This window comes from Nansenia antarctica (assembly GCF_963989245.1).
Source record: "Nansenia antarctica genome assembly, chromosome: 5".
In the NCBI taxonomy this organism is placed as follows: Eukaryota; Metazoa; Chordata; class Actinopteri; order Argentiniformes; family Microstomatidae; genus Nansenia; species Nansenia antarctica.
Window position 1 is genome coordinate 17,182,023 of NC_137690.1, and position 13,678 is coordinate 17,195,700.

General features: G+C 46.4%; 1 protein-coding gene across 1 annotated transcript; it reads left to right on the top strand.

The window, feature by feature from the left end:
* Positions 1-1,470: 1,470 nt before the first annotated feature.
* Positions 1,471-13,076, top strand: LOC308157813 (triacylglycerol hydrolase DDHD2-like; the record flags this gene model as incomplete). Its single annotated transcript, XM_080531414.1, has 17 exons — positions 1,471-1,482; positions 2,129-2,321; positions 3,632-3,822; positions 5,442-5,531; positions 5,716-5,836; positions 5,949-6,038; positions 6,230-6,371; positions 6,645-6,853; positions 6,963-7,027; positions 7,186-7,305; positions 7,424-7,519; positions 7,697-7,852; positions 8,847-9,002; positions 9,177-9,279; positions 9,380-9,532; positions 10,736-10,898; positions 11,271-13,076. The coding sequence occupies 17 exons, from the start codon at positions 1,471-1,473 to the stop codon at positions 11,350-11,352; spliced, it is 2,142 nt and encodes a 713-aa protein (XP_080387540.1). The 3' UTR covers positions 11,353-13,076.
* Positions 13,077-13,678: the final 602 nt, after the last annotated feature.

The window sequence follows — 13,678 nt, forward strand, 5'->3', positions numbered from 1 at the left end:
GAGCTACAATGGGAACCTTATGTCCTTCAGTCACCTTTAGGGACTTTGCAAACTCACTCAAGAGAGAGAGGGTGTTGGTGGAAGCCTGAGCAATGTGGGTTGTTGTTGCAAGGGAGTGTCACATGTCATTTCTCTGTGTCTCAATAAGGGCTGGTAAGTCACTAGCAACGGTCATAGCAACAAGACCAGCTTGAGACAAGCAAAACAAAAGAGCAATCTTAATGGTCATGTTTTGGTGATCACCTGGTGTAAACACATCACATCATTAACTCTCACAGTGTAGTCAAAAGCACTGTCGTCATGGTTTGTTTTAGTGTAAAAGTGCAGGTCAAGTTTGGTCGCCTATGTTTGTAAAACACTGCCAGTCACACTGTGCTAGAGGAGCACACTCAGAGCAATATTACCCAGTTTGTGTTTGTTGGCTGATTTCGTATCCAGAATGCAGCGGAAAGGAAGGGCGTCCACCACGTTCTGGGATCTCGTGATGGTGAATCAGTCTCCTTCCTTCCTTTCCGATATTTTCTCTCTTCCTTCCTTGGTACCCGACTACCCCTTCTGCCTTATTGATTTTCTTATGGAACCCATAATAGCACTGAAGGATTTGGCTGGGGTGCTGAAACTCTGTTGCAGTCTCTCCTCTGTCACAGTACAGCACATACAGAGATCTTCTCCCCTGTGGACATGGACTCCATCATTTGCATTGACATTTTTGGCATTTAGCAGACGCCTTATTCCAAAGCGACTTACAATCGATGAAGCTGGTCTCTGGTTCCCCGGCCGTCCACCTTCTCCTTGGAGCGCATGCCCACTTCTCTGGTCCATCTCAAAACCATCTCCCGTCTCTGCCCTTCACTCTCTGATACCTCTGCTGAAACATTAATACCTGCTTTTGTCACCTCCCACCTGGATTATTGTAACAGGGTCCTTCTTGGTGTTTCCAGAAAGGTCCTGAATCGGCTACAGCATGTCCAAAACTCAGGTGCAGATCATCCACTGCTTCACTGGCTCCCCATAAAATACAGAATCTCCTTCAAGGTCCTCCTCCTCACCTTTAAGGCATTCAATGGCCTGGCTCCTGCCTACCTAACTGACCTACTCCACCACTACACCCTTGCACATCCTCGTCATACCCCGCACCAGGCAACGCACAATTGGCGATTGAGCCTTTTCTGTTGCCTCATCCAAGCTGTGGAACACCCTTCCACCAGCCATCCGATGCTCTGATACTTTCAATACAATCAAGACCAGACTCAAGACCCGTCTGTTCAGACTGGCCTTCCTACAGCATGGCATGGGTCCTGATTAACACTATTTCCTATAGTTGCCTGAGCTCAACTACCATTAAAAAACAAAATCTTGACTACAATTTTATCTTTTTATTCATTTATTTTTTGTATAGTGTCCTTGAGTCTGAGAAAGGCACTTTTTAATTATTTATTTTTAAAATAATAATAATATACTGGACACAAGATGCTTACAGAGGTATAGGGTGAGCTATAGACATAAAGAGTGTGGGTGTTTAGGAGTGTGAGTGGTGCTTTCTCACACTGGTGCTGAGCTCTGGTCGTACAGCATCAGCTGTGGGTGGAAGGGAAGAGTAGAGAGAAGAGTGGTCATTGCCAGGAAAAAGAGAATAAAGCAGGGCTTTGTGTGGCAGGGAAGGTCCCATTCACTTTGTCTTCTCCTCTCTGTCCCTAACCCTAACCCTCTGTCCACGGTTCGTCCTCATTTGGTTATCTCAGCCTCAGTGGGAGCTCTTGGGAAAGGTACAAATTATGTTTGGACTGTTCATTTTTAAAGTTCCTAGATGAAACGCTGGAGTGGAGTGATAGTAGGAGACTGGTGTGCTGAGGGGAAGTAACGAAACGGTATGATTGTGATTAGTGTGAGATGCACATGTCATTGTTAATGCACTACAGCACCTATCTGTTATTGACATTGAAAACAGGGTTTTACTCATACAGAGACTGTTGAGTTTTGACTTTATGGCCCAGAGGGATGCTGGGAGAGGAAATGGACTTGGCCAATAACAACACAGAATTATCTTCTCTGTTGAAAAATGTTTTACTTAAGTCTTGCACTTCTGAACAAAGTTCTGGTATCAGCATGATGATGTCAACTCCTACAGGTGTTTCCAGCGGCGGAAGAGACCTCTCCTTCCTCCACTTCCTCCTTCGAGCTGATTGACATGGATGCAGTTCCGCCGCTTTATCAACCGATGCTGCCCCATTGGTTCTACTGTCGCCGTGCCGATGAAAAGGACGCGTGGCTCCCCTTCAGCAGAGAGGACTCTGAGAGACTAGAGAGCGCATGCTCTACTGGTGAGTGGTGAGAGATGGGTGTGTTGGGAACAGTTGTGGGAGTCATCTGGTCAACGCTGGCCTTCAGCCCACTGGAGCATTCAGTGCTCTTGGCACACACACACACACACACACACACACACACACACACACACACACACTCACACACTCACACACACACACACACACACACACACACACACACACACACACACACACACACACACACACACGCTACTACCACCACCTACCTACTATCAGTTTCAGCTAACCCATGACTGAGAGATGGAGGAGGTGATGAAGTGTGTGTCTGTCTCTGTCTGTCTATGTCTCTGTGAAGAGAGGTATTGGGGTAGTGGTGGCCTAGTCTAGTGGATAGTGAGTTGGACTGGTGATCACCTGGGAACACCACCACTAGTGTGCCCTTGAGTAAGCCCTAACTAAGCCCTAACTAAGCACTTAGTTAGCCCTAAGTTACTTCAGAGAGACTTTGGATAAAAGTGTCTACTAAATGGTAAATATGTCAATAAATAATAACACCTGGAGCGATAAAATGGGAAATAGGATGGGAAGGAAATAGAGAAAAAAGGATAGAGCCAGGCAGAGTGAGAGGAATAGTGAAAGAAATGAGAAGTAGGGAGAGAGGATATGGTTGGGAGCCTATTGGTATCAATTACACTGACACCTTTGGTAGATTGAGTTTAGCTGCCAATCGCCTATGACCAACCAGGCTGACACACACAGACACACCTTGTAGGAAGGATGGCCAGTAGGGTGTAGTTTATCGCAAGCTGTTTTACTGTAAGGTCTAACTGTGGAAGCAAAGAAAGTAACAGCGTCACAGAGAGTCACTCTATGAAAAAACCTCCCCAGAGAAGAAAGATAGTCTTGATGCTCCATAAAACAAAGTCACACTCTCTCTCTACACACTAGACTAGAGCTTTTTTTCTTCTTCTCATGTTTAGACAAATGCTGTATTTTTTGGCCAAGACATCCTGTCCGTACCTGTTGTCAGAACGCCATCTAGGAGCCATGTTAATCCTTCCCGCTTCCATCACTGTCACTGCCAAAGGCCCCTGGTCCTAGCATAGATTCGTTTTTCTTATTACTGATGGACAAATGTGATGATTCACTTACTTTAGACAAATGTACTTGTGTAAGGGTTCCCACGGGTCCTTGAAATGAGTCTTGAAAGTCCTTGAAAGGCGCTTGTGAATTTGATGTTTCAGAAGGTGTGGGAACCCTGGCTTTAGATAAAGGCGTCTGCTAAATGTAAAAAAAATGTAAATGTCAGTGTGTGTGTGTGTGTGTGTGTGTGTGTGTGTGTCTAGGAGGAGCAGAGGAGGAGGTGATAGTAGCAGTGGAGGGGGAGAGGTACGATGTGAGGGTAAGGGAGAGGATGCGCTATGCCGTGTACTGGGATCAGGCTCCGTCAGAGGTGCGACGGTGTACCTGGTTCTATAAAGGGGACAAAGACGTCAGGTTCATGCCCTACCCAGAGGACTTCAGCACCAGTCTGGAGGTAGGACACTTGACGCTGCTGAAACCTTATTGGGACATTCAGGGCTTGACATTAAGCTTTTTCAGGTACTTGTCCTTCGGACAAGTGAACTTATCTTTTACTTGTCCGAGAGCTCAAGTTACTTGTCCAAATCCAAAGAGTTTGAAAAAGCAATAATATATATAGCCACTTCATTAGGTACACCTTTTCAACTGCTTGTTAACGCAAATATCTAACCAGCCAATCATGTGGCAGCAACTCAATGCATTTAGGCATGTAGACGTGGTCAAGACGATCTGCTGAAGTTCAAACCAGCATCAGAATGGGAAATAAAGGTGATGGCAACCTGGCAAGGTTGTTGGTGCCAGACGGGCTGTTGCGTGATATTATAGTGTCAATATGGACCAAAATCTCTGAGGAATGTTTCCAGCACCTTGTTGAATCTATGCCACAAAGAATTAAGGCAGTTCTGAAGGCAAAAGAGGGGGTGAAGTGGCCAGTGAGTGTATGTGTATGCAAATAACACATTTGACTACTATTGATTTGATAATGATGTATCCTTAATTTTCAAATGTATTCATTAAACAATATTTTGTAATTATTTAAAAACGTAACCCCTAACCCTAACCCTTTTAGATTAAGATTGGCCACAAAAGGGATGAATATCTAGAAATATTTACAAAAAATGTTTGTAACTATAGTCTCTCCCCAATGGAAGCAATCTTATTTGCTAGCTTTTGGATAGTAGCCTATCCTATATTCAAATTGAGAAATCTATAATTAGTGTCATTCTGAAGTTCGTATTGCGATGTGCTGGTCTTAAAACTTCAAACCTAAAATATACGATCGCATCGAACTACATGAAAATAAGCGGCATTGAGAAGAAGCGAATACGCGTTCACGTGAATGGCACTAGTGACAGGAGACCCACAACACTATGGCTGCGTTCGTAAACTCGCTCTGGAATCTGATCAGCACTCATGGAATGCCTTTTGTCCAATCACGTCTTTATGACGTTGAACGCAGTGTGCGCTCTGAGCGAATTTACGAACTATGACGATAACGAACTACGAGAGACTGAAATAGGGGGAGCCACCCCTCCTAAATTTCGTTGTTTGGTACCTGTACTGTAGCAATGACAATAAAGTCCATTCATTCATTCATTCAAATAGCAAGAATGAGGCACGGCATCGCTTTGCTTGCTATTTTTTTTTACTATTCAGATCGGAAGGAGGAATTCATGTTTGCAGATATTAATACATATTGGGCCGGTTTCAGAGACAAGGCTTAAGCCTAGTCCTGGACTAAATCACACTTTCAATGTAAAATCTCCATTGAAGATGTTTTTTAGTCTAGGATTAGGCTTAAGCCTTGTCTGTGAAACCGGCCCATTGATTTCTTTTTTTGTTTTGACTTGTCCATCGGACAACTGCAGGAGGAAGTCCACTTGTCCGAACATAAAATGTACTTGTCCCGGACAAGCGGACAAGCCTTAATGTCGAGCCCTGGACATCATTGCAACTGCATCACTTGCATCACATGTTATTATCAATAAAGCTCTCTTCCTCTTTCTCTCTGTCTCGCTCTCTCTGTGTGTCTCTCTCGCTCTCTTTCTCTCTCTGTCTGTCTCTCTTTCTCAGGAGGCCTATATGATAGCAGTGAGTCTAGATGAGTGGAAAAGGAAGCTGGAGTTTCCCTCAGGAGAGACGGTCATCCTGCACAACCCCAAAGTAAGAGCTTCTCATATTTTCACGCAACAAAGTGTCCAACTGGACCAGACAAACAACTGTTACGTTGCACCTATCTGTGAGAAGTTACGGGGTCACTGATTTTGAATCTGCCCCTCATTTTCTTTTCCATGTGAGTATACCATATGATCTAAACATTTGCTCCCCCCTCTCCCCCACCCCCCAGCTGATCATGCAGTACCAGCCAGTAACACTGCAGGATGAGTGGGTCTCCGCCCCTTCTGAGCAGACACGTCCTCGCACAGTCAAAAGGGGTGTCAGCAACATCCCAGCAGAGATTCCCGACGGTGTGTGTGCGTGCATGTGCGAGCTTGCCTGTGTGTGTGTGTGTATGTGCGTGTGCGTGTGTACCTGCTCATCAGGGCATCCTGACTGTGTGTGTGTGTGTGTGTGTTCCAGGAGAACCTGACACAGTGGACCACCTGGTGTTCATGGTACATGGCATCGGACCCGCCTGTGACCTCCGCTTCAGATCAATCATACAATGTGGTGAGTGTGAGTGTGAGTGTGAGTGTGAGTGTGTGTGTGTGTGTGTGTGTGCGCGTGCGTGTGTGTGTGTGTGTGTTGAGGGACTGTGTGTGTGTGTGTGTATTGAGGGAGCGTGTGTGTGGGTGTGCGGGTGTTAACTCCCTCTTTCCTTCTTTCTCTCTCGATCTCTTTTTCTGTGTCTCTCTGTGTAGTGAATGACTTCAGGAGTGCCTCTCTGTCTCTGCTGGGGTCCCATTATAAGCGTGGGCAGGAGGAGGGAAGGGTGGGCCGAGTGGAGTTCCTGCCAGTCAACTGGCACAGCGCTCTACATGGCGACGCTACCGGAGTTGACGAGTGAGAACACACACACACACACACACACACACACACACACACACACACCATGGGACTGGGAGGGAAGAGCAGTAATATCATATAGCCTGCACTGAAATACTGGTACAGTAAATCTATGTTTTGCTCAATTCTCTCTCTCTCTCTCTCTCTCTCTCTCTCTCTCTCTCTCTCTCTCTCTCTCTCTCTCTCTCTCTCTCTCTCTCTCTCTCTCTCTCTCTCTCTCTCCCCCTCCCTCCCTTCCTTCCTTCCTTCCTTCCTCCCTCCATCCCTCAGGGACATCCAGAGGATCACACTACCCAGCATCAGTAGACTTCGACATTTCACCAACGACACTCTGCTGGACCTGTTCTTCTACAACAGTCCCACCTACTGCCAGACCATAGTGGACACGGTTGCGTCCGAGGTCAACAAGCTCCACGCGCTGTTCAGACAGAGACACCCGGAGTTCACTGGAGAAATGTCTGTCGTGGGCCACAGCCTGGGTGAGACCTACAGACACACTCGCTCGATTCCTGTCATGTTTGTTTTATACGGTCTTTGGGGTGTTTGGGGTGAATCCTGACGCGTTTCTATCCCCTTTTGTTTCTCCAGGGTCTCTGATTCTGTTCGATCTGCTCACCAATCAGAAGATGGGATCAAGACGGCCAGACGGAGAGGTTGGTGGGAGGCGTTCACACTGGCGACAACAGTTGCTCATAGATATTGATATACAGTAGATACTCAAGTGAAAAGTATTCCATTTCCCCCATTCTACTTGTGTTGTAGATAGGGTATCCCCAACACACACACTCTGACCCCTGACCCTGTGCTGTAGGAGCATAGCGATGACCCCTGCCCTCTGACCTGTGACGCCCTGGAGCAGGCTCTCATCAGGATGGGCCTACAGGAGCACCTGGCAACACTACAACGAGAGGACTTAGACCTGGACTCATTGGTGAGACATGGACACACACACACACACACACACACACACACACACACACACACACACAGACTCTTGTCTTTTTTGTGATCACATTTTCTTCCCCCTGTCTTTTCTTATCTTCCTGAAGGGTCTGTGTTGTGAGAATGACTTGAAGGAGCTGGGGATTCCTCTGGGACCTCGGAAGAAGATCCTGAGCTTTGCCAGCAGGAGACGCACCAGCCAGGTCAGGCATGAACACACTTCTGCTCCAGTTCAGAAGTGTTTGTTGACCAGATATAGATGTAATCGTGGTCTGTGGTGTGTGATGTGTGATGTGTGATGTGTGGTGGGTGGTGGGTGTGGTGTGTGTGTGTGTGTGTGTGTGTGTGTGTGTGTGTGTGTGTGTGTGTGGTGTGTGTAGGATTGTAGGTCGGGCACAGTGCTCCTGGCCCCCGGGCTGCAGGCCCCCACTGACGACCCCTCCTCAGAACTGCCGTCGGCAGGGCGAGAGCTCCTTAGAACCATGTCCACCACTAGCGCCGTAGACTACCAACACTTTGACGTGGGCATCGGACAGGTAACAGACACACACACACACACACACACACACACACACACACACACACACACACACACACACACCAGTGCCTGGGTTAACCGTAGTAGCTGTGCAGACGGCTTTGAGGCCTAACATCGCCCTCCTACTTCTCTCCTCCCTCTGCCTGCCTGGATAGACCAATGGAGGCATAGCCAAGGGACAGGTCTGTCATCTACTGTCTCCCAATGCTCCACCTCCTCTCCTCTCCTCTCTTCAGTAGTGTTTCAGTCGTCACTCTCCTACTCCTCTCGTCTCCCATCCAGTGCCATCCACCCCTCTCCTCACGGAGAACGTTAGAATGGATCCTCGGGAAGGACTTTAGCCCCACCCCCCTGGCCCACACCATCAACCTCGAAACCTTTTAAGCGACTGCTGGTTTGTAGGGCCTGGAGTTTTTCCTGGCCACCAGATCTGACCAGGAAAAACTCAGATGTGTTGCTCGGGTGATGGGGCTATAACCAGGGCCCAGAGTTTTTTCCTGGTCAGGAATGTAGTCAGGAAAAACTCCTGTCCCTATAGTCAGTTGAGTCGCTCTCGTTGATCCATTGTAAGGTCCATATCCACTCGCTGTAACGTGTTGCTACTGTGTGAGTTCCCTGGTCTCCTCTCCACTGCTGTGATGGCCCTGGTCTTTCCTTGATGTTGCCCTGAGATCATGAATGATTGCTGGTTTGATGTCACGCATGATGGTCATCAGTCATTCATACTCATCAGATTGCATTGACCTCTGTCTACTACACTGTATTTTATTATGTATTTATCTTTACAGTACAGGAATTGGAGTGCTCTGTATGGAATTGTAGTATTATCTGTAGTATATCTATATACAGTATTTTCTAGTTCTTTTACAGGGATGTAACATGTTCTTGCTCCGCCTAGTTTAAAGATACTCAACATACTCAAACGTACTGCATAGTTTTGTTTAAAACACGGTAAGAAACACTTTCAGAAGAACACGTTCTCTCTTCCCCAGGTGTCCATTAACTATCCCCAGCTGGCGTTCCATCCTCAGACCTTCTTTGCGTTTGGCTCTCCCATCGGCATGTTCCTGACAGTCCGAGGGCTCAAACGCATCGACCCCAACTACTCATTCCCTACCTGCAAGAACTTCTACAATATTTATCACCCTGTGAGTAGACGCATACACACACACACACGCACACACACACACTACACCTCCGCCACCTACATATATATACATACAGCCTATTTATGTTCTCTCTCCCCTCCTCCCTCTGCAGTTTGACACCATTGGCCTATTGGATTGAGGTCATAATCCTGACTAAGCTTTCTCTCCCTGTAGTTTGATCCCGTAGCCTATCGGATAGAGCCCATGATCGTCTCAGAGGCGGACCTGGAGCCCATGCTGATTCCTCACCACAAGGGCCGCAAGAGGATGCACCTAGGTACACCAGTCTGTCTGTCTGTCTGTCTGTCTATGTGTCTGTCTGTCTGTCTGTCTGTCTCATGTTCTAGCAAACAACTGTCAGTCTCTTTTTCCTACAGAGCTGAAGGAAAGTCTCACTCGCATGAGTACCGATTTGAAGAATAACGTTCTGGGCTCATTGCGTACGGCCTGGCATACCTTTGCCCGAGGTCCCATAGCTGCACTGCCCCCGGTAGATGAGGGAACAGAGAGCCCCCTGCAGGAGACAGAGGGTAGGACCAGCACACGACTGTGGTGTGGTGTTGTGTGTGTGTGGTGTATGTGTGTTCTTATAGACGTAGGTCTAACCTTATCTCCTCCTCCTCTGTCTGCATGCTCCCCCTCTCCTCTCCTCTCCACTTGGTGGTTGGTCCTCTGCCCTGACCCTTAACCCCTGCCCTCTAACCTCAGCCCCAGCCGCTTCTGCAGCTACGAGCGAAGAGAGTCAGGCTGATTTATGGACTAAAATACTGGAGTGGCCCAAGGCCCTTCATAAACATTACTTCCAAGGTAAGCCAGGAGAGTCACTGGCCTCGAATGGTCTACTGTACCACTCGATTCATTGTAGTCTGTATGTCTGTCGGTCAGTTGCCATATTAACTGCTGCCCAGCCCTCTGTTCACAGCGAATTGTCCTTAGAGCGCCCTCCTCTGGCAATCATATAGGTTATAATGTTTATATCTACACTGATAGTAGATTTTGGTCATTTGGTTAAACCGGTAGCATTTTGGCTCTCATTTACCTAGAGTACATCTCAGCGTTGATGTAGTCCATCAGACTCTCACAGCTCTGTCAATGTCCATTTATCCTTCTCCACCTCCGCTGATCACACAAGCCCTGCCATTAAGACTCTCTCTTCACCAGCACCTCTCACCTGTAGATCTAAGCACACTCCCTTCACCAGCACCTCTCACCTGTAGATCTAAACACTCTCCCTTCAACAGCACATCTCATCTGTAGATCTAAACACTCTCTCTTCAACAGCAACTCTCACCTGTCGATCTAAACACCCTCCCTTCAACAGCAACTCTGATCCGTAGCCATATCTACATCTGGACCTCTTGCTGCTACCGCCAGAGCACTGATTGGCTAGTTTCGGTTGATCTCTGCATCGAGAGCTCCTTTACATTTTTGACAGTAGAGGATCCTCTCTTCATTTCACTAGACAATGTCACTGCCTCCTCCCCTCTCTCTCCCTGTCTCCTCACCCTCCATCATTCTGCATTTATCTGAGAGAACAAGCTCATTGAAAGCAAATGCGTGGTGGGGGTATGCGCCGTGTTGCTGTCACCCGTCTTGTGTTTTCAGATCAGTGCAGATCAAGAAAGAGGAGACAAAGAGAGAAGGCCCACTGTAGACTCTTGAGATGCACTCCTTGTTACAGTCCGTCTTGCTCTGCGTGTGACTGGTTCTCGTCTGACCTCTGACCTCACAAGGTGTACCTGATGAGGCGGAGTCTCCCGGGGAGGAGGGAGAGCAGCGGGAGGTAAAGGTGGGGATGCTGAATGGAGGGCGAAGGATCGACTACGTACTGCAGGAGAAACCCATAGAGAGCTTCAATGAATACCTGTTTGCCATCCAGTCCCACCTCTGCTACTGGTGAGCATTTTTCCTGTGTGCGTGGTGGTATAGAGTCCTGTGGGTCTTACATCGGCTGTTACATGAACTTGTTAATGTGACTGACGCACTATACACTCACTGAGAACTTTATTAGAAACACCTGTACAGTCCAAGCTGGAGGTGGTTGTAATGGTGTGGGGAATGCTTTCTTGGCTCTCCTGTGGGTCTTACATTGGCTGTTACGTTAGCTTGTTATCTGATGCACTATGTGCTGTATGTCTCTGTGCTGTTACATCGGTGTGTTGTACGATACACAGTATATCCTGCATGTCTTGGTGTTGTAACTATACATATGTGTGTTGTCTTTATGGTGTCGGTATGGTAACGGCCTCTTCTCTGTTTGTCTACCAGGGAGTCTGAGGACACAGCTCTGCTGCTGCTGAAGGATATCTATGACAAACTTGGTGTGGCCTTTGAGCAGCCGCAGCAGTAATAAAGGCTTGAGAAACACACAAGAGAGTTATTATATAACATGTGATTAGTGTTATAAAAGCAACAAGAGGAAGGACAGCAGACGACAGTGCCGTGAATGAGTCACAACCCTCTCCCAGACTGCCTGGCATCTGGGTGTTTACCAGCTGCCACCACTCTCTGTCTCTGGTTTTCGTGTTACAGCAGGTTCACTGTTCCGCCCACAAGAACCAAACCTCAACCAACTGGTATGACCATGACCGGTTCCTTTCTCTCTTCCAGAGCCCTGAGTGATTGATATGGATGGGTTGCATTATCTGCTACTGGGATAAAGACCTCACTACAGGCATGTGTGCGTGCGTGCGTGTGTGTGTGCGTGCGTGCGTGTGTGCGTGCGTGTGTGCGTGCGTGCGTGCGTGGGAGTGAGTGAGTGAGTGAGTGTGTCATCATGGCTCATCATCACTTTTATATGAGGCTTTCTGGGGCCATTTGTTTTGACTTTATTTTAACCTTACTTTGTCCTGTGATACATAGACAATTTACAGTTTATGCAATACCATAATTACTGTCATTTTATGTAGTGCATGTCTCAAGAAGGTTATCTATGCCAGCACGTCCTTCCAACCAGAATTCCAGTGCAATATATCATGTCACTCCTTTCAATTTATAATTGACTGACATTGAAGACAAGGTTCCTGCCTTCTGATCATGTTTTGTACTTGTTTGTATGAGTATTTAAAACTATAGTAAAACATATTATAATATATTTCTTTTTTGGGGGTGGAAAGGATGCAAACCTTTTAAAGACACGTTTTAATCTGCAATTAAGGAGGCGTTCGAAGGGAAAACATGCACAATTGTTTTCACCTTTTCCTGTGTGTGCGTACTTACGTGTGTGTGTGTGTGTGTGTGTGTGTGTACAGTACCCTGCTGTACAAGGCGGGTGAGGCCCCCCCCTCGTGTGCCAACCTCTTTACTCTCAAAGGTAAACTTACTATAGCAAAGGACCTAAACAGCAATACATTCCCTGCCCTGCCTGTATATGGACGAGAATGGTTAGTTTTACTGTCTGTCAGTGCTTTTGAAGCAGGCAGCCCACTATTGGAAAAGCATGGCTACAAATAAAGAGGCCCCTGTCATTGACCTCCTCCACTGCTGTCAAAGCTACTTGGGCCTCTGGTCCGACACATGATTGTTATGATTCATTCATATGACACATTCTTATGTGTAATGCAAAGCACTGGCCCTGCTGCTTTGTGCTTTGTCTTCATATCTGCTGATTAGCATCTTTACTGCATGGCACGTTTGATCCCTCCAACTCTAAAAACAACCCACTAAGAGTTTGCCCTTCCCCTAACAGCCTGTTCCAGTCATCTGGCCCCAACGGCCTACTGTACAAATCTGTGATGTTTTCAGATCTGAAAGAGCCTGCTAGATCTGAGCAATGTGGCTGAAGTTCCCCATAGGGTTGTGGCATCAGCATATTGCTTACACCGATCTAGTCCATTCAGATCTGCAGATAAGGGATTTGTGTTTGGTCAGCTGATGCCCTGTGCTGTGTGAGCATAATCCCTGACCCTAACCCTTACCCATTGACCCCTGCTTTTTAGCACTGCAACCTTTGTTTAACTCCTAAATGAGTTTGTCTCTTACTCTCAAGTTTTGCACTTATTGAAATTGTGTGTTCAAAACCCAAAAATATTTTTATTATTTATTTTATTTACAACTACAGTAGCCTACCGGACAGTATATGTTTACATGTGTACACAGTATGTATGCTAAAATAAAACTAAGATTTAAGAGTGTATTTTGTGGGTCAACTGTTCATTTTATTTTATTTTTGTTTCTTGTTTATGTTATCAGACTAATTAGGTTACTGTTTAGAAATTGGAACTACACTGAAAGACATCTTTGCTAGTTACGTCTAATTGTATTTTACCCACCCTCATTTAAGTATGCAGGAGTTTAAGAATGTAGGAAAAGTTATTCCTCTTGTACAAGGCATATACACGTGAACGATATTACTGAACAAAATGAATGAATGAATGAATGGTCTTTATTGTCATTGCTATAGTACAGGTACCAAACAACGAAATTTGGGAGGGGTGGCTCCCCTGGTGCTAGGAAAGAAAAAAACAAAACAAAACAAAAACAAGAAGGGAAAGGAGCTGGTTTACATAAATAAAGGCTATGTACACTATCCACTATACTATACTGTACAGATAAGACGACTAGGGTTGTCATATTGCACATAGTGTTATTGCACATTCATTTAAAGTGTCGCAGTTTGCAGGCTTGAAATGTACACATTTGTGCCTCAGCACTACACCTGATTTTTTAAATCCAGC